Below are 26,145 nucleotides of genomic sequence, written 5' to 3'. Positions count from 1 at the left end.
TGATTGACTTCCTTCTGTTTATCATAAAGTCACAAGCTGAACTCATTGTTGTCGAGTTTTCGCTTATTGCAACCGTAACAGCCATGTGGTATGGCTTTGAACACAATCTACTCCGTACTGTACGCGTAGAGTTGGCACCAGATGCTGATGGATGGCCCAAAATTGTGTTATGTGTGTGGGTATGGGGAGGTCCGTGGTGTGAGGGGTTTGGATCCAATGGCAATCTCCAAATCAGACCCAGTGGGGTCAACCTCTTTTCTCTACAAAATTCACTAACGATAGGTAGGTAGGTAGGTACCTAGGTAGCTTGCTAGGTAGGTAATTACCTGGGTGCCTTTGCCAATACCTACCTAGTTACGTAGAGGTAGTATGGAACCTACGAAGGAACTTGGGGGACCTAGACTACCTCCTAGTATGGAACCTTAGTGTGACCAGCGCTCAACAATACGGAGGGGAAGTGTACAAGTACTATGGGTAGTACAGCAGAAAATGCAAGGGGCAGGCATTCCCCTGGGTTCTGTCGCATGGAAAAGCTCAGAAAAGGTAGCGAGTGGGCAATCGGAGATTTCGATATGTGTCACTACCTTGACGCGCTCTTCGAAGGTACCAGTAATATGTTTCCTGAGCCCACCACTGTGACCACTCTGCGATACGACTATACTTACTCGCATTTACTTCCCTTTACGCGCGTACAACCCTGGATTGTGCACTTTGGGATGTCCAGGAAGTTTTTGCCAAATACAGAATGAATAAAGAAACTTTGGCAAATACTCTCCCAGGATAGGATATTGTTGCATCTATTCTATCTGCAAGTGAATACTGGCAACATACATTCATCCATCCATGGGGTTTTCCATATTGTGCTGGATTGATGGGATGGCAATGAGATTTGCCTCGGCTTTCGTCCCTACACCGCGGAGATGGAATTGGATATTCAACCATTTTCATTTGACCAAAGGGCTATTGATGTAGGTTATATACTGAGTACCTAACTGTCGGGTCTTAAAACCAACATTGGATCCCATCCTATCCATCCCATGGGATTGAATATGCGCCACTGGATCGGAAAGCGCCCGTCCTCCCTTTGCTTCTGCAATGGCAATTTGGCAACGCTGTATGGTATGGAGGATCATCCAATCGATAGTTGCGGAGGAAGGTTTCTGTATTTTTGTGTAGTACGGTCCAGAACTAAGGAAACAAAAGCAGGATGCTGTACGATCAATGGTAAATACCAGGATTGGCTCCAGGTGCTTATCCGCCCAGAACAAGAAGCTAATTAACGGCTGGAGATTTATCGATCGGATACCTCGGCAGACGAATAGGGAAAGAGATACGATACCCCAACTTAGGTACCTGGTTGCTGCCGACTGCCTTACTTGCAGTACAGGCTACCAGTTCACTAGATGTAGTAGGTAAGGTATGTACAAAATATACTGCTTGATCTGTCGTCTGTTATCACCCTTTTTCGAGAAACGGGGTCGTTCGACCTTGAGTGGACCCAGGTTTCGTTTCAAAAACAGTCTCTCTCGGAACGTCAAGACCCCTTCCCCTTCTCCCGCCCTCTAACCATCAGTCAGGTCATAGCAGCTCGTCTGGTGGTCCACAAATGTACATGTGTGACGGAGGTATCCGAACCCGACAATGAGCTCGGTCAAAGGAACATGTTCAACAATGGAGTCATTTGCTTTTTTTTTTTTTTTTTTTTTTTTTCCCTCTCTCTTTGATTCCATCTAAATTTCCTCTCTCGTCCACCAGTGAGGGCTGTGGGGTCCAAAAGTTAATTGACCGCCACCGCTTGAAGCTCTGGTTTGTGTGCCAAGCCAACCATGGTGGATTCTGTATGAAGCTGGCGGCCCCACAAACCGTATGGACGGAGCAGCCCAATTTGAACTTGTGCTTGCTACACTTCGGAGTAATAACTGCGGGCTGTGCACATGACGCGTCGAGCTTCACAGTCGCGTTCACCACGCGCCTCAACATCAAAGACAAAGATCCTCGTCTGCAGGTATGATATGATACGACACTCTGGATTCTAGAGTGACAAGCTGTATGGCCAGGATTTCAATGCCATGTTCACCTTGATAAGACCCAGTGAAAACTATCGCCAGAATCTTGGCAAGAGGCCGTCGTAAGCATGTCGTCGTCGCCTCAGGTACCAGCCACCAACGTCAAAATCGAGGGGCGTCAGAATCGAGATGGCAACGGTAGCGGCACAACGGATGCAACTCCAGATCTGGCAAATCTAACGATCCGCACGCCAGGCCGGCTCGCTGCCCGCGGCACCAGCGTCCCTCAGCGGACGCCGACAACCCAGACCACTAGGACCGGCGCTGGCCCAACCAGTTCCGGCGGCGCCCCTCGGACCGCCAATGGCCTCTCGGCATCTGCTCGCCGCCTGCGTGTCACGTCCGTCACCAACACGGCAACGCCTCATGCCCGCCGGGCGATTGAGGTGTTCAAGGGCCGCCGGACCGCCATCTTCAACACGCCTGGCGGCCGTCGCAAGACCCTGGGCGCTAACAAGCGACGCGCTTCCCAGGGCGGGCCGGACCCGCAAAAGGATGGCCCTTTTGATGCCCTGCGCCACCTGAGTAGGCGCCTGGCGCCTCAAACTGAGCGTGTCGTCACCTCGTCGAGTCCGGGGGATGTCAGCAATGTCGCCGGCGGGGCGGAATCCGCTCGCCGCGCGCAGGATCTGTCCGGGATATTCATCGACGAGGACGACGAGGATGACGACTCCGGGTTCATTGAGCGTCGACCCCGGCTGTCGCTGCCTATCGATGCGGGGGATGACGACGAGGTTGAGCTGAGGCCGCCGAGGACTTCGGGCTTGGAGAACATTACCGATGACACCGTCATGTCCATCGAAGCCCCGCGCCGTGCCATTAGCGAGCAGCCGTATAGGAGGGCCGGCCGTGATAGTCTAAGGATGAGCGATTATTTCGGAAACGGCCAGGACGACTTTACAGTTGAAATCGGGCAGGATTTTGATGATCCGATACCGCCCGCTTTTGACGACGGCGATACCGTCAGACTAGAGAACGATACCATCGAGAGGTGAGCTACTTTTTCGGAGCCGATCTGATTTAATATTTGAACCAAGGCTAACATGCTACAAAGGCTTGATTCGCCGCAGGGCCGGCAGGACGCTTTGGCCGCCGGTCGTCAGAGCGACTTTGGCACAATCGAGGTTCCTTTAGGCGTTGATAGCCCTTTTCGACTCGAGCCGGTTCTTCAAGACTCCTCTGATCCAGCACCACTGCCGCCACCAGACTTTGATAATTATGGTGACGGTTCTCCGGCACCGCAAATGAACGGAGACGAAGAAGCTACTGAATATGAAAATGTTTTTGCGGAGGCCGCACACGCAGCTGGAACTAGATTTGGCGCGGTCGGTGATGTTGATGGTTTTGAAGACATAGACGACGAGACCGAAATGGCCGATGACCAACCAGATGACCAGGTCTCTACGAAACTGCAATCAAGGACAGGCAAGAAGAAACTTGGATTGAAAATATCCAAGTATGGACACTCATGTCCCTCATTACCGGCCCCGGTTGTGAAGAGGCTGGCAGAGACCATTGCTCGTACCAGCGGCATTGGAAATGCCAAGATCACTCCAGAGACGCTTCAGGCGTTGATGCAATCGACAGAATGGTTCTTTGAGCAGATGGGCGACGACCTGCGTGCCCTGGCTCATCATGCTGGCCGGAAGACCATTGAGCAGAGCGACGTGATCACATTGATGAAAAGGTATGCCCTTTTTTAATTGTTACAATCTATGGGGTATCTATACAGCTTGTTTCCCATATGAACGAGATGGTGTTACATATATAATGCCAGGTGTATATTCCTGGTTTCCTACTACAAGCCCAAATGACTGACGCTATCGCTCCCAAACAACTACAGGCAGAGGCAGATCGATTCGCAGGCTACACTCTTCTCGCTTGCTCAAAGACATCTCCCAAGGGAACTGCTGCAAGTGCTGCGGATGCCGGCTCGGGCACCTCTCAAGAAGCGCCGTAAAGCCACTGGACATGCCACGTCTCTTGATGAGACGTGAACTGGGATAGGTTTTGATTGGACGGGATTCAATATCACAAACACTTGTGCGAATCCATCGCAGAACTTCTCACCCACATCGATGCGCCAACCAAAAAGGTTAGCGTAGATGCCAAGCACGCTTGAGTAGCAAGCGTAACACTACCAGCTGTAGTTCTTCCGAACACGGCGGGTCACATCCTTTGACGGCTTCTTGACCACCAAATAGAACATGATCGACGTCGCGGCGGCCAGCGCATACCTGAATAGAGGCACGGTTAGCTTCGGCTTTATTTGAGACATCTGTACCAAAAAGGAGGTAGATGCCGATTGGACACCTGCAGCAGCTATCACACACTGGTGCTTGAAATAGGGGGCGCTAGAAATGAGCGAAGGGTAGTCGACGTTGACTTACCAAGTAAAAATGTACTGGGCATGATTATTCCTGAGGTTAACCTCGGCTGCCCTGCCAATCGGAATGCCCTTGCGTTGCATTTCAAGAACCTCTAATAACCCCGGCTCTAAACATCAAGATACCCAATATTAGTCATTAATTATATGGAGCTGGAAGAAAAAAAAAAGAATGCTCAACTTACCCATCGTAGACTCAATCCAAATAGGTTGGCTGCCTGTGAGACTAGCCATTTGCTCAACGTCGGGAAAGTAGAATTCTCCAATGTCGGGCCTATTGTCTGGCGTAAACATGTTCTTTTTCCATGGCTTTCGTATCATGCCCTCGACGGTAACAGGGCCCTCGGGCAGACTCTCTGGACGGTCTTTCTGGTCTCCCAACTTTTTGCTGACCCAGCCGCGGTTCACAAGTACTGCTGGTGGCGGCGGTTCCGCGACCTGTGGCGCCGAGATCGCGGTATCCTTGCCACCGTTATCAGAACTCCCCCAGAAGAAGCCAGACACGCGCTGCCACAACGAAGACCCGGTGCTGGTGCCGTCGCCACCACTGGCCGTAGGCGCCTCGGACTGCTCGGCGGTGATGGGTTGGAGCGGCGTCACGACCATGTAGCCCTGCTCGCCGTCCCTCATGCGCGGGCCGATGAGCATCTCCTGGTCGTGGCGGAAGTGGCCGGTAACGTACACGCGGCGGTAGTCAAAGTCTTCGACGGCGGCCGGATCGACGCGAGGCGGGAGCGGGAGCGGCGGCCGCACCAGGCGGTCCTCGCACTTGGCCAGCAGGTCCGTCTTCCATTGCAGGCGGTAGACCTGCCAGGTGCCGAGGCCGAAGGCTGTGAGAGGTATGATGGCTATTTGCGGTTGTTGCGGCTTGGTGTTAGTGTGATTCTGGGAGGAAGTAGCTTAGACCAAAATATATTCGGGCCTTGAAATGTACCTAGGATAATAAGCCCGGGACCATGTTTGCGGCCGGATCGGACCAGCTCGGGTGGATTATCGAGGATAGAGTGGAAATCAGGGTTGTCTGCTGGTTGTTTGTAAGCTCGTCTTGAGGTTGAGGAGACTGGTCGGCGTGGCTGCGCCCGTGGCCGTGGTGCGATGATGGGTTGAGCTCTGCAGGCGGACTGCGGTTGGAGAAAACGTGCAGCACTTCTCCGGGCAGTGCCGGTTAACGGACTACAGTTTATCGGTGCCATTGTGGTGAAACTTCCCTTTCGCCAAGGTCGAATTGGACTGACTAAGGAGGGAAATAGGGGTCACAATGCTTCCCGAGAGGTATGATATCTCATGCCCAGAGAAAAAGTTGGCGAAGGTCAATTGTGACGTGACCCCACGCGATGAGGCTAATGCACTACAGCTATCCCCTGGCAAAGCATGGAGCCTGGCGGTACTTCGGTCATCTCAGGAGTGTGGTGGAGATCTAGGTACCTGCAGTCAAGTAGTGTACCTGGGTGGAGCCCCCGGCGTACTACGTGGTAAAGCACCAGCATCCAACCGGTAATTCCACTGATGGTGGGTAGGTGGCATTCCGATGACATACCGATACAGTAGCTCTCCATCTCATTCTTAGGACTCTCACGCAACAATTAAGGTCTCCTTACAAGATATCCAGATCATTATTTCCCGACACGTAATTAGCGCAGTGGCCAGTCGTGGACTGTCGAATTCCCGTCGGTGTGTTTCCGATCATTTCAACAATACGGCATCTACTTGCGACTGCGTGCATTCGCGAATTATCAACGCAATTTATCACTGTGGGTGCAAGGCATTCAAACCACACACTGGCAGGATGTTCTTTGATGGCACCCTCCAAGAAGGCATTGCCGCCGCCGTGCAGCAGGCAAAGATGGTTGTGAGCTTTGTTACGGGTGAGTATGACGTCGTATATTTTCAGGAGAAAACAAATACACTCGCTAACATCTCATGATAGATGGCGGGGAGGAGAGCACCAAGTGGGAGGAGGAGTATCTGGTAGACGATTCTGTACGCCACTCTTGGCCTTGAGCAACTTGACCAGATCCAACTGTGAGCTCAAAGTGCTGATTTACCGCGTTGCAACTCTCGTAGATCAAGACCGTTCTGAGTACACAGGCTGTAGTACTTCGCCTACAGGCAGGCTCCGAGGAGGCCAAGTATCTGGCAGCGATATTTCCCCTTCCAAAAACGCCAACACTTGTCCTGATCAGGTAAACAATTCAATGCATCACACCTGGTCCTGTACATGTAACAGAACATCAGTCAGACTGACTATCCGCTCAGGAATGGAGAACTCAAAGAGTACATCGCAAGCGGTGTATCCAAAGACGATTTTATGGCGAGACTGCAAAAGGCTTTGGGCGTAGCACAGCCGGCGCCAGCTGCTCCGGCTGCCGTGGCTAATCCCGATGAGTCTTACCCAGCTCAGTACGCCGCAGGGCATCGCTCAACCGCTGGAGGACTTGATTCTGTGATCCAAAGTGGCAGTAGCACATCAAACCTTGCCCAGGCCAACACGCCCATACCCACTAGTCATGTCGCATCTGGGAACAGAGCAGCAGAAACACAGCCTCAATCCACCGGGGCTGCAGCATCGAAACAACCTGACAAGGGGAAAGGCAGGGCCCAGCCGGCGGCCGAGGACCCGACCCCTGGCAAAGCCCAGGTCGAGGTACAGAAGGCTGCAGAGATAATCAAAAAGCGAAAGAAGGAGGCAAATGAGGACAGGCGGCGCATCTTGGAAAAGATCGAATACGACAGGGCGGAGAGAAAGGCTAGGGAAGAGGAGCGCCGCGCAGAAAGGAGAGCCCTTCGGGAAGGCACCCCTGTTGACACCGGCGCAGCTGCTCCAGCAACAGTCGCCATACCAAAGACGCAAGCAAGCAGGACCGTCAGTGAGATATGCGCACTACAGGTTCGAGATTTTGACGGCTCGACTATACGAACTCGACTACCCAGCAGTGGGACGCTAAGGAAAGATGTTCGAGAATGGGTCGATGCCAACCGGAGCCCGAACGGTAGCGGGCCGTATCTGTTCAAGCTCGTGCTGACGCCCCTGCCAAATCGGACCATTGACGAGACAGAGGAGGACAAGACTCTACTGGACTTGGAATTGGCGCCATCAGCGACGCTCATTCTGGTTCCTGTACCCCGTTTCACTTCAGCTTACGGAGGAGGTGGCGGCTATCGACGAGGCCACGGAGGGATTGTTGACCGCATCAATGCGCTCTTTGTAGCGGTCATGTCTATATTCAACGGCTTTTTTGGCATGTTTGGTCGCCTGCTCACCGGGCCTCCCCAGATCACGCAGGGAGATGCGGGGATAGAGATGGACGAGCTGGACCAGAACCAAGCTCAGCCGCCTCAAGGGTCAAGTACTGGCCGCCGAAGTCCTCCAGGCAGTGCTCGAAATCGGTCAGACAACTCGCGGGTCACGGGGTTCCGCAATCCTGACGATGACAGGCGGGACCAGCAGTTGTACAACGGAAATTCGGTAAGTTTCAAATCTTTCTACGGAAAGAGTTTCCACAATATACCCCGTATATCCGAACGATCCGAGTGCTGACACGAAACTACCAGCTCAACTTTGAGCCAAGGCCAGACGATGAATAATCAGGCAAACGGGGGACTGGATAAAGTCCCAAACGCCATATTCAATCAGAGTGGAAACGTTCAATGCTATTGTAATAGTACATGGAGTGACGTCGCAGGAGTAGTGTGCTGGGATGTTTCTTCCTTTTGGTTGCCCAAAAAATATTATGCATTGCAAAGCCGTGTCAAAAAATTGAACCTCGGCCTAGATCCGGTAACCACCGACAGTTCCCCGAATCTGTTCCCAACGCCATGAAAATAAAAGCCCGGGATATTCTTAGTACTGGGTAGAGGCGGCCTGGCAAGCCTTCTAGAGAAAGGGGAAGTTTTTCTATATTAGCAAGGTGCTCCTCGACGGGGATAGTCCAATAAGGCTGGGGAACGTACCAGCTGCTCCAAGTACCAGTTGCAGATCTGCATGTTACCGTTGTTGTCATCCATGCACTTGGTGAAGTTCTGAGCGGCACCGGCGCAGTTGTTCTGCAGCTGCTGTTGCTGCTGCTGAGGGGCGGCAGCCTGTGTCGTCTCGGCCGGGGCGGAGGAGCCGCCGCTGAAGAGTCCACCGATGGCGTGACCGACCGAAGAACCGATGGCGACACCACTAATCCAAGAAAAGACAGCAAGTGTTAGCCTAGTCCTCCCGAGAAAGGTTTTCCCTCATTCCATGTGTCAAACTCCTCCCGGTTCATCGTGAACCTGGATTTTATCTTCAAGGTCACCGGAGCGATTGTCCATTCACGTACGCAGCTGTGCTGGCCATCTGGCCAAAGAGACCCGGGCCGGCCGAGGGGGCAGCGGCCGGCGGCGGTGCGGCGGCCGCTGGGGGAGGAGCGGTCGGGGCGGCGTAGGTGGTGGCAGGCCTCTGCTGCTGCTGGGCGGGCGCAGCAGGACGGGCGGCGGGGCGGGCAGCGGGGCGAGACTGGCGAGGCATTTTGTCTGGTAGAAATTGGGTATGTAACTTGTAGGATGACTTATGTACAATGAGTTGTTGAAGGAACGGCAAAGTTGGGTTGGACTTGTTTTCACGGATGCGAAAGATGCGAGGTGGAATATGGCAGGTTGGAAAATACGCTACCAGCGGAAACTGGAAGATTCTTAGTGGTAGGAATTTCTTCTAAACTCCGCTTCTAAACCGGGTGAAAGTGGACCGTGGGCGCATGGATGGACCCCGGCAACGCTGTTCAGCCGCTGGGACCCTTGGACTATGCTATGCCGAGCTGGATTCACGTGACAAGTTCGAGCTCATGGAAGAGGTTTCGACATTTTGGGACTGCATGTAATATGTAAGCATTTTATTTTCAGATCTTGAGACTGCAAGAGAATTTATGCTCATGGTAGCACACCGTATCTTTGTGGCTTGTATGGATCAGTGTTGCTCTATGCTCAGGGTATCTCGGGTTCATCTCATCTTCTTGTAAGCCGCCAGCCAGGTCGAGATTTTCTTTTTCTCTTCTGGCAGGCTCACTACCAGCCAATACTGTTCCCATTCTATATTCGTGAAGTCAAAAACCCAGCATTTAGACGCCGAAACCAGGCATACTTTCTTGTCACTGTAAGCGACGGCCTTATTCCTGAAAAGCCTGTGGTGCAAATACGTACCAGCCTCTCGATGGGTGGAGCAGCGGACTTCATACGTAGTAAATCAGCGGGAAGGTTGGCTTGGCCCCACAGGCTCAACCCAAATCGCAGGAACTACAAGTGATTCTGGTCTCACTTGGTCAGTTTGGGTCCCTTGGAGCTGCTACCGTGCTTTTTCCGCTTGGCATTGCTGCTGTCCGACTGGTTAACACTAGCATCACTCGTCTCAGCAGAGGCTTCGGCTCCTTCTGGAGCACGCCTCTTTTTGAGCGCGGCTTTCGCCTTCTCCTTTGCCAATAACTCCTTAAGTCGTAAGTTCATTTCCTTGTTCTTCTCATCGGCCTAAAGTAAGACACAATGTCAGTAAGTCAGGGTCGAGAAACGCTGAAATGGGCACACAAGGCACAAACCAGATCGGCCTTGATGAAGCGAATGGCAGCCTGCGTGTCAACGCCAGTCCCCTCCGGGCGTGGCTCGGGCGGTGTTTCGGCCTTCTTGATCTTGTCAAAGTACTGCCTGGTCCTTGTGAGTTCCCTGAAGACGTCATGGTTTTTCGCATCAACTCCTTCCAGACGCAGAGCACCTGGATAATCATTTCATGTCAGCGGCAAGATCGGTGAAATGGGCTGGATGAAAACGAATGAAATTACACACTAAAAATTATGGACTCTATTGAGTAAGCCAAGAGAACGTTGAGTTTGGCCTGATCTAACACCGGCAATTTGGAAGATATTTCCTTGAAGTTCTCGATGAGCGGCTTCAGATCAGTATCCAGGGTGTTGACAGTGTCGGCGAGGCCCTCGACTAGCGCGTCGAATGCAACATCCTGAGAAGCCATGCCGTGCACCGGAATAAGGATTAATTCCTGCCTTTTTGAACAGATTACGCAGTTCTTTGGGTCTTCTACTCAGAGTGGTGAGTGTCGTATATTTTGTTCGAACGAATATAGGGATTATCAAGAGTAGGGGCCTGTGATCAAACTGAGATTTATTGCTGGGTCGAACGCGGCTGCCAATCATCAAGGGGCCTTCTGCAAGGTCTGAATTTAATGTGGAGCCGTCGAAAGCTTTCTGACCAATCGTAGGCCTGCGCCAACTAAATGTTAGCTAGGAAACTTTGAACTTGTTAAGGAAAAAAGTTCTTTGCGTCACGACATTGAATTCTACCGAGTCTCTCAGCAGGTACGGTTTTGCGGCCCCTTGGTGTGATTGGAGCCTTTTGCTCCTTGAAGCGTCCTCTTTGTACTTACTTTCTCCTCTGACTTATTTGTAATTTCTAGCCTCCTCTATTCTGCCGGTCTTACAGCATCCGACCGCTCTTTATCACAGAGATGCAATGACCACATACGACACTAGGTGATATTTACCGTTCACAGTGTCTCGAATATTGAGCCGCCGCGCGCAGTCGCGGGTGCTTGCGCGCATACCCTATAAATACACAAGATGGAGCAGCAATAACAACGAGGTCGGCCGGGCCAGGGTTCAAGGAACTGAGTCTTTGAGTGGCAACAACCATGGCACCCACCCGCGTCGACCAGCAGCACCTCCTTGCAGCAACAAGGCCGATTCTGCACCAGATAAAGAACCGCAAATGCCGGTCAATTACGATTTCCCTTTCAATGTACCAAGCCTGCTTGTTCCTGTTCTACCCACTCCGGAACTCCAGCAGCGCTACTTTCCCGTTCAGAAGCGCACCAGATCTCAGTCGTCGAGCCCATATGAAAAGTCAGAATCCTTTGCGGTGGCGATGCGTAGAGCAGAGAGAATGACCGAATACTCCAATCTTCCCACGAATTACGACTTCCCCTTCGGCATCCCTTCGCTATTGATAGACACTTATTCACCCTCTGCAATAGACCTCCGAAGTCCACCAACATCGCCGCCGGCGGACGCCAGGAATGGAAACAACCCCGAACCTAGCTCGTCTAAGGGACTATCAAATAGAAGTGAAGGGGAGAGGGCAAATCTTAAGACTGCTGCTGCTGATGCTGGCTTGACTGAGTCAAACATGACTGGCGAACCGGGCCTCGAAAGTCAACGATCATTGCCGCCGGCAGAAGCCAGGAATGAAACCCCCACATTTAGCTCGCCGCCGGGGACAGAATCAAAGAAATCTAAAAAGAAGAAAAAGAAGCGGTCAAGCGAAACAGTCGTGTCTATCTCGGGAGGCCCATTGGTCCCTCAGCCACAGCACCGGAGTCTTTTGGCTCGAGAAGTCGAAGAAGGTCTAACCCGGTTGAAGCCAACGCATGTGCTTGCTTCCAACATACACTCGACCTACATCGCCCACTCCTTGTCATTGGTCGAGCAGCTTCCACCTGTGACATTTCTCCTTCCGGGCGAGTTACAAAAGTATTGGATCCGAGAGGGCCAACAGATACGAGTATTGCGTGGCTCTGACGTGATTTCTTCCGGGAGACTGGCTGCTGAAGGTTTGTCTTCAAGGAGAGACAGCGGAGAGGACCACATTGATCAGTTGGTGGTGACTACGCGTGCCGGCAAGGTTCTGAAGGAACTTGCGCCTCTGGCTCCGCGGATAGACAACAAAACAGTCATCTGCCTCATTCAGGATGCACTTGGCCTTCCTCAGTTTCTCAACGAGCGTCTGTTTCAAAAACCTGAGAGCCGCCCTATGTATGTCTTGGGTCACATGACCCATCTACCGCGGCACATACGCGATGGCTCTGACTTTTACCGTTTTGCAATTGGTGAAGAGCCGGAAATGGGGCGACTATACCTCACTGCGTTGCTTGGGGAGGTGGACCAGTTTGCGACCCTACAGAAGCATCCGCCGCCCAACTTCGTTGGTGCTCATGAGCATTTTCTATACGGAATGTCAACAGACAAGAAGCTCGATGTGCAAACTCTACCAATGGGTCAATTCCTACAGCTCAAGTTGACCAAACTGATATTTCTGGCTACCGTTGATAGCACTGTGGCCCTGCTGGACTGTGAGTACAGCGAGCTGGCTCGTCTTGAAAGCGGACTTGGGCTGGTGGAACATATGCTCGATGAGATCCGCAACGTCATAGCCAGGTTACCGGAACTGGACACAAACCCGAAATTCCGCAGCTACGTGGAAAACCGCTATCTACGAGGCGAGATTATAGCCAGGCTGCGGTCTCTCAACCCGTCAAGGGACAGCGAGCTGCGTTCGTTTGTGTTGCATGGCAGTGACCTCGACATTGAACACACGGCCGGATGGTTTGTCAAGCGTGGTCGGGAGCTGGGTCTGCAACTGCCTACGACGTGGTCGGTAATGGAGTCAGTCAAGGCCAAGGCCAAACTTATTCGCAAGCGCAATCAAGCCGCTGTTCTGTTTCAGCAATGAAAACAACATAGGCACAACTACCTGAAGCAGCTTTTTGAGCGTCCTCTGGGGACCTGTATAATATGAACTTTGTTGTAAACCTAGTTACATGGGTTGTGTGGACTTTTCTCCACACTTGTACTGTACTTAATCCGGAGATGTTAAATCTATAAACTAACTCTAGACTTGCAATGTTATTTGATATACAGACATACATGTTTACAACGATTTTTTAATGCCGGCAGGACTGAACAAGACATTAGCGCTAGAGGCGTGAACAGTTGGAGAAAGTCTGTCCGACAAAATATATATAACAATTGTCCAATAGTAATGGCATTCATGTCAGGATCCCGATTTCGTTGTTGGTCACCCCGCCACCTACCCTACATCTCCCGAAATTACCAAGACGGGTCCCACAGGACCCTATGACGCAGGGTGGGGTTTTGTGGAAAATAACAGGCGAGGCAGACGAAGCAAGACGCGCGACACGTCCATTTACATACATACTATTAAGCTACCTAGGTGCTTCAACTCTTGGAACAAAATGGAAGACGCAGATTTAGAGCAGGTAAGGCACGGACGCTTCTCACTATACTTTTTTCTGCTTCATTCAAAAGCGCTGACTCCCACAGATTCGCAAAGCTCGCCTCGAGCAGCTCAAGGCGCAAAGCGGGGGAGCCAAGTCCGGCGGCGGCGGCGGCGGCGGTGGTGGTGGAAACCAGGGCGAACAGAGGAAGTGAGTTTGTGATCTGGTCGCAGGCGACTTGGGCACGGAATCGGACTGGATGTTTGGGCTGACGAGCTTTGTTTTCTTTTCTCTCTTTTTTTCTTTCTTCCTTTCGCAGACAACAAGAAGGTAAATATCAACCCCATGACACCCCTCGGGCCGAAATTCCGCCGCGCTTTCAAGCGACAAGTCCCCGTTTGATCAAGGGGGAAAACTTCTGTCTAACTCTTCTTGTCGGGACTACGCAGCCGAAGCACGAACCAGCATCCTGAACCAGATCCTGCACCCCGAGGCCATGGACCGATTGGGTCGCATCCGGATGGTCAAGGAATCGCGCGCGACCGAGGTGGAGAACCGACTGATCATGCTGGCGCAGTCGGGCCAGCTGCGACAAAAAGTGACCGAGGAGCAGCTCAAGGAGCTCCTCAACGCCGTGGCCGACAAGAAGGAGGAGGAGAAGATCGTCGTCAGCAGGAGAAAGGGCTGGGCCGACGACGACGACGATCTGCTTGATCTTTGATTGGGAGAGCAGTGTCGCCTTGTCCCGGTCGATTTCCAAAAAAAGAAAAGAAAAGAAAAGAAAAACAGAAAATGAAGGTTTTTCTCGTACATTTCTAAATTCGAGCAGCAGGCTATGTTTGATCAGTTTGCAAACAACAAGCTGGGGTAGGATGGATGAGCTACCAAGCAAATAATGAGTGCCATAGGGAGTCGTCCTTGTACACAGTTCAGGGAAATACTTCCATATATCCGTATGATGTGTTTTGTCAAAATACCTACAGCGATATAATGCAGCACAATACATTACAAAGACGTAGCGAGCAATGGTGCTACAAATGGTATTACAAGTCGTCCAGCTCGACTCGCCTCCCCGCACCCAAGGCACATGGCCACCTCCAACTTTATAAGCTTGCCGCATCCAGACCCTGTTGAGCTTCAGTCTCGAGCTGCTTCCTCCGCCGCCTGGCATCCCTCTCCCTCTTCCTAGCGTCCCTCATATCCGGCGGCGGCTCGATGCCCAGCGCCTTTCTCAGATCGACCACGTCCGTCTCCATCTCCTCCTCCCAGTACACGTTGATGATTTCCTTTGCGCGCAGACCGTTCTTGACCGCCCAGGGCAGGTACGTGTCGACGAAGCGCCTCCTCTCGCCTTCGCGCAGCGTAAAGGCGGCAAAGGTGGCCAGCCCCGTCATGGGCAGCAAAGTGTTTGCAAACTCGAACGCCTTGAGGGCGACCTCGCCCTCGCGCACGACTGGGAGCGCCGTCAGCGCGTGGTAAAAGTCGTGGCTCTCTCGGTAGCGCTGGAGCACGTAGGCGCATTCCTCGTCGTCCACGTACCGTACGTGCGCCCGCGTGTCCGGTGTGACGCCTTCACGGTCCAGCCAGGCCACGTACGTGGCGCCGACGGTCCCCTGCGGCAGTGAGCGGAGCCGAGGGAGGTCGAGCGACGACGAGGTGATGCGTGGTCGGTCGCGGAGGATCCGGCGGCCGGTGGGCGAGGCGAGCATCGCGTCGCGCAGGCGCGGGACGAAGTAGGGGGTCGCGGTCGCTTCGGCAAAGGCGGCGATCAGGTCTGGGGCAGGTTTTGGGGTTTGTCAGATCTCAGGGGGAAACATTTGCGTTATTCTCTGTGATGGAGAAAGGCCGGTACAGCGGGGTGGGCAGCAGTCGATTTACCTCCTCGGCGGGGATCGAGAAGCGACCAGAGTCCTGAGCCCACGGCAAGGCCGGCGCGCTCAACTCTCGTCAGTGGTACATGGCCCGGGTAGTTGGGCGGTGGCCTATCAAGCACCGAAAAACACCTGCGAGCGTGGACGACTGTTGCGCAGCTCAAGCAAGCGCGCTCAAGTGTCGGCCGCTGCCGACTCTGACTTTGGACGAGTGCCCGCACGGCACGAGCGGGAGATGAATTCATTTTTTTTTTTTGTGTTGGCCCGCCACACTTTGGCTGAGGATGCCAGCTTGGAAAATGGTGAACGGTAGTCAGCTCGAACTACACCATCACATGGGCAACATGGAGAGCTTTCCTAGCTGCCACGAAAGCTTCACACTTTGTGGTTCGATGCTCGCAAAATGTCCCGACTAAAATGACAGGGATAAAATGATGCACCCATCAATTCATGACTCCCGGCAGGCAAGGCGGCCCCACAGTCGGCTCCGTGCCGATTGGGGCAGACCCACAAGGCGTGCGTCGGGCCCGGTGGGTTTTCCTTATTGGTTTGGTAAGGTCGTACCTATTGGCAATGACAATGAAAGGTCTCCGCGTTTTACAAAGTACTACAATTTATTCTTATCCACGACTGCAGGATCGATCGGATTGACTCATCGCTTGAAAAGCACCTCCCCTGGAATCCAAGATATTTTAACCTTGGTGGGTGGCGTTAAGTTATGTACCAGACGATGGAGTTGTGAAAATGTGTTGACAAGAGAAAAAAAAAAAAATAGCAAACCAAGTTTCATCGTCGCTCGCTTCGATCTGTCTTTCTCTCATCGATTTGATATAGACGAGGGTGGGCCATCTCTATCTTGGCATCGCGTCTCGTCTAGTAGAGACTGGACGCAATTGGCAATCAGCCTTTGCCCATCGCTGCCGAGTATAATTGAGATACTGGTTGAACTGCGTGAGATATTTCACTGCATTGTCGCTAAATCATGGAGGCACACGAGGAACTGATCAATGTAAGGAGGCAGCCTTCACGGCCGACCCACAAGTCTACCCAGCACTATTACATGCCACTCTCACTGATACTAACTCAAACCTGGTGTCAAAGTGGGCTGAAGCTCAAGGCATTGTCCTTTCGGGAGTTCGACCAGACAGGATCCCCGGGCGTGGAATCGGTATAATTGCTAGTAGGAAAGTAAAGGTATACCTGGAATTTTCCTTGAATCCTAACCACCATTCCATCATATCCCAGCACATGATCCTTCGTACTTGGCTAATTACACATATAGGCAGATGAGACCGTGCTGCGTGTGCCCACAACAGCCCTAAGGACAAAATTCACTGTCCCAAATGAGATATGCAAGGCCCTTCCCAAGAACATGACGGTCCACGGCCTCCTGGCAGCTGACCTGGCCCTCGAGGACTCGGGTAAGTATGACGAGTGGAACGCCGTGCTCCCTACCCCGGAGGACGTTCGGACCATGCCCTTCACCTGGCCGCCGGCGCTGCAGGCGCTCCTCCCCACGCGCGCGACCGAGCTGCTCGCCAAGCAGGAGGAGAAATTCGCCAAGGACTGGGAGGCCGTGACGTCGTCGCCGCTCTCGAGAAAGCCGACCAGGGACTCGTACCGGTACGCTTGGCTGCTCGCCAATACGCGTACCTTTTACTTTGTCTGTCCGCGCACGGAGCGGCTCGGCAAGGAGGACAGGATGGTGTTGCAGCCTGTGGCGGACCTATTCAACCACGCCGACGCGGGTTGCGCTGTTGCCTTCAATGACGAGGACTTCACCATCAGGGCCGACAGGGACTACGATGCCGGCGAGGAGGTTCTGATCTGCTACGGCAACCACAGCAACGATTTCTTGCTCGCCGAGTACGGCTTCGTGCTCGCCGCTAACCGGTGGGACGAGGTGTGCATCGACGACGCAATCCTTCCGCTCCTCACAAAGGCCCAGAGGGAGCTGCTCAAGGAGCGCAACTTTCTGGGAAACTACATGCTCGACGCCGCCACCGTCTGTTACCGCACAGAGGTGGCGCTGAGGCTGGTCTGCAGCCCCAACGAGGAGTCGTGGCACGCCTTTGTCGACGGCTTCGAGGACGCCTCGGTCAGGGGCAAGGGAGCCGCTGAGAGGATGCAGAGCAGGGTGGACCGGCTGCTGCTCAAGGCCCTAACGAGGTACCGAGACGAGATCATCGAGGAGCGCTGTGAAGCTTTGGAGGAAGATAATCACGATTATGGGGATGGATTGGAGGAGCAGACGGAGCTGTTGTTGAGGAGATGGATGCAGATATCAAGTCTTGTGAATAAAGAAATCAAGCGGCTAGGGGCGAAGCTGGCTTAGGTAGCAGCGTAGGTTCAGAATGATATGATACCCCATGAGGAACGGGTCCGATACATTTCTAGAAGTGGCCTCATGTCTGTTGAAGGATGTGAGAAGTGTTGGGTAGCAGATAAAATTATCACCGGACCGTCGAGATTGCGCCGTTTTTTCAGTCCCTGTATGAACATGACTGTGGCTCGGAATCAACTGAGTGTTGAAGCTCATGCTGCCCGGTCTAAATATTCCAAATCGGCGGCCAGAAGTCATCCGTGAGCGAAGGGAGCCAGGCGGGCGCAGCAGGTCTGATACGGAGTCTACCTACGATAAGAAGACAAGATAAGATGAGTTGCCAAAATCAAGTTGCCATCACAAAGAACAAAACGAAACGATGATGAATATTCCTTTTTCCCATTTATGAAATTCTCAAACTCCAAACTCCTGCTTGGTAGCCGTGTATTCCTTCAGCTCGAATCGGCCATTAGATCAGCTTTCAGGTTCTTTTGCTCTTTGAAAAGAAAAAAAAAAAGCCAATCCCAACTCCTTTCTGCTTTCTGTTACAAAAGTGCTTTAGAAAAAAAAAAAACACGGATTGAAAAAAGTACGTAAATGCCAATGGTCCTTGTAGTGTAGCATGCGCTTGCTCGCCCGCTTACTCGCGATTCTTTTTGCTCTGGTTATTTGTGCTTTGATGATGAGCACAGTCGGACTCTAACCTTCACACAGTCCCTGAGAATTTGAGTGGGAAAGGGACGGCCGCCTCCCTAGCTGAACCGGGATACTTCTAGAACGCCCTAGGCTTTGCTCCCCACAGCTGCTGCGAAACGATTTGAATGCCTGGGGGGCCGGCTGATACGGTAGGCGTGCCAGTTGGAGGTGTGGCGTACTGGTGTATAGTCTCTGATCGAAGTCCAGATCCCTATTCCGGCCGAGGACGTTTGGCACCGTGCGGATTCTGCCACTCGTTGTTACCGCCGCCTCCCTGAGCGTTGTTGTTGTTGTTATTGCCACCTACGCCGCCAAAGAAGCCCTGAGGGTTAAATCCCCCTTGCATGCCTTGGAATCCTGATATACAACGTTAGTCTCCAGCATACTCCCTTGTCCAAAGAAATCGTGAAGACCCAAATATGGAACTTCCAAATTCACTTACCAGGCATTCCTCCACCCATCATTCCCATGGCTCCCATGTTTCCTCCCATGGCTCCCATGGCGCCCATGGGTCCGCCCATACCACCCATACCCATGGCTCCCATGTTGCCCATGTTGCCCATACCGCCGCCCATATTACCCATGTTGCCCATGGGACCACCCATACCTCCACCCATCATGCCGCCTCCCATACCACCGCGGCCTCCACGCATGGCACCTCCACGCATGTTCGAGTTCATGCCCATTCCGCCGCCGCGGAAGCCACCAAAGTTCGCTCCGCCGCCACCTCCGAAATTGCCACCACCCATCGGGTTGTTGAAGCCCATGCTGTTATTGTTGTAGGCATTGTTGTTAAAATTGCGGTTGAATCCGCCCTGGTTCATGTTGTTGACCATTCCGCCGCGCATGTTGTTATAACCGCCACGTCCGCGGTTGTTATAACCTCCGTTGAAATTGCCACCTCCGCCGCTCATGTTGCCTGTGCGGTCATTGTTGTAGCCTGCGCCAGAAGTGGGACGGTTCTGGCCATCCTTACCCGTCCGGGGCTGGTCCTTCGGCAGGGTTCGGAACGGGTTCATCGTCGGTGAAGAATAGATGACTTGTTGCTTCCTGCCTGCTTGTGAAGCGCCATCCTCGCCTGAGGATTCCAGGCGATGCTTGACAGCTGTTGCCGCCTGCTGGGATGTGAGCTCAATATACACCTGACTGCGAATTATAACAGCTGTTAGTATGGATTAATGAATAAATCGCAGTCCAAGTCAACTTTATATCTCAGCCGTACCCTTTGCTCTTGCCATTAACCTTGTGTTCGCTGAAGGTAATATCCTTCAACTCCTCCTCGCAGCCTGCCTCACGGATCCAGCCCCGAATGTCGTCGTCGGTGATCCACCACTGGAGCTCGGAAATAAGGATGGCAGAAGTGGCACCTGGGTCGATGGCCCGGTCATCAGAGCCCTCTTTACGCTTCAGTGGGTTGCTCTGCTGTGGTGTGGCAGATTCGGTGTGGCTAGAGTCGTCATCGTGCTTTGCGTGAGATGAATCTTCGGCATGCTGCTGGTCATCTCGGTACTGTTCATTGTCGTTGGCTCCATGTCCATCCTGGTGGTCACCACCTTCATAAGATTGATCATGCTTGTTGTCGTCTCCACCCTGCTGCTCCTGGTTGGCATCGCCATAAATGTCAATTTCGAAATCCTCCTCGGCCATTGTGTGAAAATTTGCGAGCTTGATGCTCGAGGTCAAGCTCAGTTAGTGCTAAGCTGTATTGAAAAGGCCTAATTACGCGGTCAGGATTTACAGGAGCGTGTCTGTGGTCTCCGAACCCAATATCAGTAAGCGAAATCAACATGATGGTTGCGCGTGGCCACGCCATTTCCAGTACCAGTCGGGAAAACATGAAGATTATGAAAAGAACGCCAACACAAGGAAAAAGAGGAGAGAAGAGCAGTAAGGAGAACGACAAAGATAGAAGAGATGGAAATGCAACAAATGAAAGCGCGGAACTTTGACCATACGTACACTCCGTGAACCTGATACACACGGCTCTCTTCTCTTCTCTCTTGTGTTGCCAAAGGCTGTTCGAAGACGAAGCTCTGTGCTTGCGGTCTTTCCCAGGAAGCGGTTGATCCGACTGTCCTGTTTTTTTTTGTAAGGTAAAGGTTCCAAAGCGGAAGACCCGACAAATTTGATGATTGAAAGATCGACGCAGCGGCAGATACGCGCTGTGCTTTGTACAACGATCCAGGTCCAGGTACACTGCCAACTGAGCCCCAAATCTGTCCCAAGACCGAACGACTCTTCCTCCCCAAAGCTCCACAAAGAAATTGTCGTGCAGACTAGTTGATCGATTCTAGAAGCAGTTAATTTTGGGGCAAGAGATAGACGTCTCTTTCAGAATGGTAGATATGTGATGGGCTATCCGGGGTCTCGGTCGGACTGAAATGATTGTGCGTGCGTGCGATCAATCGTTCTCGTGGTGACCAAGAAAATTTGATCTCGAGGAGAACGGGAGAAAAACAGAAGAAAGAAAGAAAGAAAAATAACAAGTCCTTAATGACGATTCAAAAGCAAAGGCAGTTCCGATTGATAAGGCGGAGGACTGATAATACAGTCGTGAGGTGAGGTTCGAGAAATGGACGGTGTCTGCACGTCGAGAAATCCCTCCCGCTGAGAAACAGGATTATGACGAGTAAGAAAATCGGAGCTTTCTCCCCCAAGATGCAACTCACCTGGCTTTGGCTAAAAGGAAACCTTAGGTGACAACGGTACTTCTAGCTGTACCTTGGACTCGGTGGCTAACCACCAATGAGAAGGCACGCCCCGTCGTCCGAGACCCGCTTTGCCCACTACCTGTTGCTTGTCGGGCTTTCCTGCAGTAGCAGTAGGACGCGACAGGCGCAATCGCGTCGACAAATGAATTGGTCCTTAATTGCACTGTGTGTGCACCCTAGAATAATATGTGGGGACGCCGCTGGAGCCAAATTCGACATTGCAATTTGAGGCGATCTGGCACTTGATGAAAACAGATAGCGTGCGCCTCTGGAATCGCAACACCGATAAAAGAAGCTCCCCCCTTCACACCCCGACGACCAACTCCTTGTAGCTACCGACGATTGCGCATTGCGACCAAAAAGAACAAATAACCACCGCGCACAACTATCCAAACTCTGCGATCACCATAACATTCAAAACAGCCCACCATGTCCGACTCGGTTCAAGAAATCCTCGACGTTCCCAGGGAATTCGTCAAGGACGGCATCCAATTCCTCAACCGCTGCCAGAAGCGTAAGTGCTCTTCGGCCCGTTGGGCGACGCTCGCCATTTCCTACAAGAACGCGCTTGCTGACGTTTTATTTCCTTTGGTTCACAGCCGACAAGAAGGAGTTCAGGCAGATCTGCCAGGCTGTTGGTGTTGGTTTCCTGATCATGGGCGCTGTTGGATACATTGTTAAGCTGGGTATGTTTTCCCCCGCTTGCTTCCCACATGCTGCATAGGGCCTGTGCTGACCTCGTTATCCAGTTCATATTCCCCTCAACAACATTCTGGTTGGTGGCGCATAAAGAGCTTTCAAAGCGCGAAGGCATTTTGGGTGCCGATTGGTGATGATGACCGACAGGTCAAAGGACAACATGCTGCTACGTGGGGAGCGATTGACCGCAATCGATGATGATCTACGGGAGTTGGTTAAATACCTTTTTTTTTTACCAGGCAGCGCATTGGGCGTTTGGGCAAGCACTTGGCTTGGAGCGTGATGAACAACGCTCCCGAAAAGGCATACAGACTACATAAACATGGAGGATCGTTTCTGCTGGGCTCATGGGGATTGCCCAGCCGTGTGTGATACCAGGCTGTAATATACCAGAAAAAAAACCATCTGATCCCACAGCACGGATGACAGCCATCTCGAGATAAGCGTCTACGTATTTTGTGTTTTGAACTCAATTGATCGCGCTGTTTTATGCCGCTAGTCAAGTCACTATACCGTACAGCATACAGTCGTCAACCATGTTGAACCCCATGGATTCAGGGAGAAAAGGGGGCGGGCATTGGAGTATGGTTGGAAGAGTTGGGTGAGTGTGTTTGTATCTGCTCGCTCTACCCATATTCGGGGAATGGGACTAAACATTTGGTCTAGCAATTTGTTTCTCGGACATGCCAGCAACATTTTGACTACCAGTTGCCCATCTCGTCCTAATGCATAGCATACAATGTTGCATTGTCAAGACGGAAGCATCCTTTACCTTAATAATGCATTTGTGCAATGGTACTTCTGGGCCACATAAGCAACTCAGACATTAAGGGACGACCTCAGTTCAACTCAGGCAGGTGATTGGCTTAAAGCCGTTGTAACGCCCCCGTGGATAGGATAGACCCCACTCCAACGGAATCGTGGGGAACATTAACTTGACTGTTCCGCTGCACCTATGTATAGTACGGTGAGTTGGAACGACGAACGCTAGGGGGCGACCCAGATCTTCGGCGGGGTCGGAGTTTACGATTCGGTTTCCAATCAGTGGCGTCACCACATCGGGTTTCTCTCTTGAGTCTGTAGGTATCTTTAGCATTAACGACATTTCCTGTTTAATCCAATACCACAAATCCTACTTGTACATGCAACCTAAAAAATAAGAATTGAAGAGATTTCAAGTCAAAAACTCCAACATAATATTTGATGTTGTGAGCCCCGCTCGCCAAATCAGTGTTCAAACCACTTCTGTGATCAGACATACCGACTCGGAGAGCTCGGTAACGATTATTTTGCCTCTTATTTGTTTTCCTTCAAGTGCTTTTATTGCCGAATTTGCCTCGCTCTGAGGTACATACGATCCCTTTACTCTGGGCGTGCATACCAGCCCACATAGCCATACTTGTGGTACCTCTCCGTACATTTCTCGGCTCGGCTCAAACTCACAAAATTCGCCCACCGTGTTATCTCATCACCTAGATCAACATGTCACATCCTAGCCTAGGGCGTGGGAGCAATGTCGCTGACGATGACATTGATGATGATGAGCAATACCACACCGCTCCTGGTGAGGTAGACGATGAGCTTGATCCGGATTATGACCATGACGACGACGAACCAGAGGAGGAAGATGACAATGAGGATAACGAGGATAACGAGGAGGAGGAGGAGGAGGAGGAAGAGGAGGAAGACGACGACGATGATTCGGACGGCCAGGAAGGCAACTTCTTCATTGATATCGGGGGTCGCATGCTGGCTCTGACTCTTCCCCAGCTTCACGCTCTTATTAGCCGTGAGGATCCTAGCATTTTCGGGCCACCCGGTAGGACCAGGCCAAGGACGCCCCCCGACCCTGATAGGTTTCCCAAGGTTCCGAGCGAAAAGGGCACAGAGCTGATGGACTCCGGGCTATTTGGCGTCACCCCGGCCGCTGTGCCATCGTCGACAAAATACTCATCTCCGCAGGCCGAGGTAGCTCTCAGGCTTCTGGACCGCGAACTTGGACTCAGAGACCCGATAGACCAAAGAATGGATCAACGTATACTGGCCCAGACTATGATACCATCGGATCCAGCAGATATGCTGATTCGGTTCCCACAGTCGGTTTACTCTGGGCAATTTTCCGATGACGGCAATTTCTTTTACGCTGTTGGCAAAGACTTCAAGGTTCGCATGTACGACACGTCCAATCCGTACAACTGGCGATACTACAAGACTGCCAGATTCCCCTTTGGCCAGTGGACCCTATCAGACGCCTCTTTGAGCCCCGACAATCGCTGGCTTGCCATCACGTCGCTGCTCCCACACGTTTGTTTGGCTCCCACTGATCCCAATGACTCTGGAGACCCGTACACCCTTGACCTGTCCAACACAGGACTTACAGGCAGGGAGCAAGGAGCATACTGGCGCGATGCCCGGCATTTTGCCATCTTTTCTGTAAGATATTCCGGCGATAGCCGCGAGCTCGTTGCCGGTACCAATAGAAACTCGGTCATCGTCTACGATATTGAGTCGAGGACGGTTCTGCATAACGTCGTAGGCCACAACGACGATGTCAACGCTGTTTGCTTCGCCGACAAGTCATCTCCACATATCCTTTACTCTGGCTCGGACGACACTACCATCAAGGTGTGGGATCGCCGGAGTATGGCCGACCGGCGAGCCGCGGGGGCTTTCGTTGGCCACATTGAGGGTCTAACGTATATTGACAGCAAGAATGACGGGCGCTACCTTTTGTCAAACGGCAAGGACCATAGCATGAAACTCTGGGACTTGCGCATGGCCATGAGCGAACCTGACTTTAGCAGCAAAGACCCTACAAGGTGCACACGCAACCGCACCACAGACTACCGGTGGACGGAACTTCGCGACGACGATTGGTTCCCCCATCCCCACGACAACTCGGTTGTGACTTTCCGTGGCCACCGTGTCACCCGGACCCTGATCCGTTGCCACTTTAGCCCTCCTGGCAGTACCAACTCGCGCTACGTGTATTCTGGCAGCTTTGACGGCAAGGTATACATCTGGAACCTCGATGCAACGCTGGCAGGAACCATCGACGTTGGCGCAGAGAGCCAGCGAATCCTCGGCCGAGCGAATGCCAGACCCAGTCCGCCCTACAGGCACCTGCGTGATCATGGTTATACGGCAGCTTGTATAAGAGAGGCACACTGGCACCCCAAGGCGCCCATGGTAGTTGGTCAGTTTGTTCCGCTTGTTCCCAATCACTCCCCACGGCTGCCCTTTTACTTGAACCGAATTGGGCGCTATGCTAACACTTACTTACCTCCATCTGACAGCCTCGGCTTGGGGCGGTGACAACACGGACAGCGGCTTTTGCAGCGTACATTCGTTCAACGATGGTCTCGAGGATGAAGGTATCGAAATGGGCAGGTTGCTCAACGAGAGGCTGGAGCCATCGCAACCTGCAGAGTACGACACCGAGAGCGAGGAAGAAGATGATGATGATGACGACTACGAAGCCTAGTAGTAGTAGTAGTAGTAGTATTATTTAACGCCGGGCTCGGCCCGGCTCATTAGCCGGCCGTTAGCAACCTCCCGAGGGGTATCTCGGCGCGCTTTCTATTTTCTCTATTTACACAGCGGAAAACAAGGGCATAGAAGCGAATCGAGCCTGACCGGGTTCGTGCCCGGTCCTGCTTACAGGTTTGTTCACTGACGCGACCCCGTGCCTTCAGGCGCACGGAGGATTCGTCTGACGGCAGTTGACGGCTCTTCATCGAGAGGGGCCTGTGTCCAAACAGCGGAGCTGTCGGTCGTTTGTAGCCATGGAGACGAAGTTCCCAACAAGTGTGGGCTCGACGGCACAGGCGGGTGGTTGTTGTCGATAGCCAGCCGGGTTATCCTTGCCACGGGTAAGCGGGGAGGAGGTGGAGGGCGCAGGATTCGAACCTACGTTACTCAAGTAACAGCCATGGCGCTTAACCACTGCGCCATTCCCCCCGACTACGAAGCCTAGAAGAGGTGTTGAATCCAGAAATGTTTTTTTTTTACTCTTTGGCAGATTGTACTTGGACCTTAGTGGAAGCCTCCCACGACATCAAGACTGCTCTCATATTTGATGTCGTTGCTCTTGGCATGCCACTTTTTTCCTCGGTTTGACCATTTTACTTCGTCCAGGTTTCCCACAAAGTAGGTATCTTGTCACTTGAAACTTTTTTTTTTACAAATTATTCCTGATATTCTATTTCGACCTCGTTCAGTTCGAAGACTGGAGGCTAGATACTCGATTTTACAACATATCATCAAAGCCAATTAACCAAGCAAATCACTCGCCTGCTTTTGACGGCTCGCCTAGAATACCATGGTTCTCCTATGACCTACCGCCATGTATCACACCAGCCGAATTCTGCTACAGGCTCTCTCTGTGTCCTCTTCCATGGGTGCCCAGGAGGACCT

The 26,145-nt window shown here is 52.3% G+C and overlaps 12 protein-coding genes and 1 pseudogene across 13 annotated transcripts; 7 read left to right on the top strand and 6 right to left on the bottom strand.

Moving 5' to 3' along the window:
* Positions 1–1,908: 1,908 nt before the first annotated feature.
* MGG_02732 (uncharacterized protein) lies at positions 1,909–4,652 on the top strand. The gene is made up of 3 exons (XM_003720976.1): positions 1,909–3,057; positions 3,121–3,753; positions 3,910–4,652. Exons 1-3 carry the CDS (start codon positions 2,135–2,137, stop codon positions 4,061–4,063), a joined length of 1,710 nt encoding a protein of 569 aa, XP_003721024.1. The 5' UTR covers positions 1,909–2,134; the 3' UTR covers positions 4,064–4,652.
* Positions 3,739–5,780, bottom strand: MGG_02733 (COX1 assembly protein). The gene is made up of 4 exons (XM_003720975.1): positions 5,387–5,780; positions 4,638–5,300; positions 4,457–4,562; positions 3,739–4,303 (listed from the first exon to the last, which is right to left on the bottom strand). Exons 1-4 carry the CDS (start codon positions 5,643–5,645, stop codon positions 4,204–4,206), a joined length of 1,128 nt encoding a protein of 375 aa, XP_003721023.1. The 5' UTR covers positions 5,646–5,780; the 3' UTR covers positions 3,739–4,203.
* A 166-nt stretch (positions 5,781–5,946) lies between these two features.
* MGG_02734 (uncharacterized protein) lies at positions 5,947–8,395 on the top strand. Its single transcript, XM_003720974.1, has 5 exons — positions 5,947–6,317; positions 6,380–6,432; positions 6,517–6,635; positions 6,709–7,918; positions 8,005–8,395. Exons 1-5 carry the CDS (start codon positions 6,239–6,241, stop codon positions 8,035–8,037), a joined length of 1,494 nt encoding a protein of 497 aa, XP_003721022.1. The 5' UTR covers positions 5,947–6,238; the 3' UTR covers positions 8,038–8,395.
* MGG_17979 (uncharacterized protein) lies at positions 7,803–9,183 on the bottom strand. Its single transcript, XM_003720973.1, has 3 exons — positions 8,760–9,183; positions 8,404–8,617; positions 7,803–8,326 (listed from the first exon to the last, which is right to left on the bottom strand). Exons 1-3 carry the CDS (start codon positions 8,945–8,947, stop codon positions 8,294–8,296), a joined length of 435 nt encoding a protein of 144 aa, XP_003721021.1. The 5' UTR covers positions 8,948–9,183; the 3' UTR covers positions 7,803–8,293.
* MGG_17978 (uncharacterized protein) lies at positions 9,152–10,582 on the bottom strand. The gene is made up of 3 exons (XM_003720972.1): positions 10,249–10,582; positions 10,005–10,177; positions 9,152–9,936 (listed from the first exon to the last, which is right to left on the bottom strand). Exons 1-3 carry the CDS (start codon positions 10,430–10,432, stop codon positions 9,727–9,729), a joined length of 567 nt encoding a protein of 188 aa, XP_003721020.1. The 5' UTR covers positions 10,433–10,582; the 3' UTR covers positions 9,152–9,726.
* A 149-nt stretch (positions 10,583–10,731) lies between these two features.
* MGG_02737 (uncharacterized protein) lies at positions 10,732–13,145 on the top strand. The gene is made up of 2 exons (XM_003720971.1): positions 10,732–10,775; positions 10,874–13,145. Exon 2 carries the CDS (start codon positions 11,185–11,187, stop codon positions 12,922–12,924), a length of 1,740 nt encoding a protein of 579 aa, XP_003721019.1. The 5' UTR covers positions 10,732–10,775; positions 10,874–11,184; the 3' UTR covers positions 12,925–13,145.
* A 166-nt stretch (positions 13,146–13,311) lies between these two features.
* MGG_02738 (uncharacterized protein) lies at positions 13,312–14,487 on the top strand. The gene is made up of 4 exons (XM_003720970.1): positions 13,312–13,471; positions 13,536–13,639; positions 13,749–13,759; positions 13,879–14,487. Exons 1-4 carry the CDS (start codon positions 13,448–13,450, stop codon positions 14,148–14,150), a joined length of 411 nt encoding a protein of 136 aa, XP_003721018.1. The 5' UTR covers positions 13,312–13,447; the 3' UTR covers positions 14,151–14,487.
* MGG_02739 (uncharacterized protein) lies at positions 14,300–15,568 on the bottom strand. The gene is made up of 2 exons (XM_003720969.1): positions 15,308–15,568; positions 14,300–15,203 (listed from the first exon to the last, which is right to left on the bottom strand). The coding sequence occupies exons 1-2, from the start codon at positions 15,543–15,545 to the stop codon at positions 14,533–14,535; spliced, it is 909 nt and encodes a 302-aa protein (XP_003721017.1). The 5' UTR covers positions 15,546–15,568; the 3' UTR covers positions 14,300–14,532.
* Positions 15,569–15,881: 313 nt separating this feature from the next.
* Positions 15,882–17,760, top strand: MGG_02740 (uncharacterized protein). Its single transcript, XM_003720968.1, has 3 exons — positions 15,882–16,309; positions 16,402–16,494; positions 16,583–17,760. Exons 1-3 carry the CDS (start codon positions 16,283–16,285, stop codon positions 17,633–17,635), a joined length of 1,173 nt encoding a protein of 390 aa, XP_003721016.1. The 5' UTR covers positions 15,882–16,282; the 3' UTR covers positions 17,636–17,760.
* Positions 17,761–17,902: 142 nt separating this feature from the next.
* MGG_02741 (RRM domain-containing protein) lies at positions 17,903–20,977 on the bottom strand. Its single transcript, XM_003720967.1, has 4 exons — positions 20,279–20,977; positions 19,542–20,067; positions 18,762–19,465; positions 17,903–18,676 (listed from the first exon to the last, which is right to left on the bottom strand). Exons 2-4 carry the CDS (start codon positions 19,964–19,966, stop codon positions 18,531–18,533), a joined length of 1,275 nt encoding a protein of 424 aa, XP_003721015.1. The 5' UTR covers positions 19,967–20,067; positions 20,279–20,977; the 3' UTR covers positions 17,903–18,530.
* A 192-nt stretch (positions 20,978–21,169) lies between these two features.
* Positions 21,170–22,202, top strand: MGG_02742 (protein transporter Sec61 subunit gamma). The gene is made up of 3 exons (XM_003720966.1): positions 21,170–21,544; positions 21,630–21,716; positions 21,780–22,202. Exons 1-3 carry the CDS (start codon positions 21,460–21,462, stop codon positions 21,818–21,820), a joined length of 213 nt encoding a protein of 70 aa, XP_003721014.1. The 5' UTR covers positions 21,170–21,459; the 3' UTR covers positions 21,821–22,202.
* A 75-nt stretch (positions 22,203–22,277) lies between these two features.
* On the top strand, positions 22,278–25,292 carry MGG_02743 (WD repeat-containing protein 23; the record flags this gene model as incomplete). Its single annotated transcript, XM_003720965.1, has 4 exons — positions 22,278–22,330; positions 22,775–22,808; positions 23,275–24,925; positions 25,026–25,292. The coding sequence occupies 4 exons, from the start codon at positions 22,278–22,280 to the stop codon at positions 25,211–25,213; spliced, it is 1,926 nt and encodes a 641-aa protein (XP_003721013.1). The 3' UTR covers positions 25,214–25,292.
* A 325-nt stretch (positions 25,293–25,617) lies between these two features.
* Positions 25,618–25,689, bottom strand: MGG_20301 (annotated as a pseudogene). Its single transcript has one exon. The product of its transcript is annotated as a tRNA-OTHER (tRNA).
* Between the last annotated feature and the right edge of the window lie 456 nt (positions 25,690–26,145).

The sequence above is a fragment of the Pyricularia oryzae genome, chromosome 7, assembly GCF_000002495.2.
Source record: "Pyricularia oryzae 70-15 chromosome 7, whole genome shotgun sequence".
Lineage (NCBI taxonomy): Eukaryota > Fungi > Ascomycota > Sordariomycetes > Magnaporthales > Pyriculariaceae > Pyricularia > Pyricularia oryzae.
This window is presented reverse-complemented; position numbering and strand designations above follow the sequence as displayed.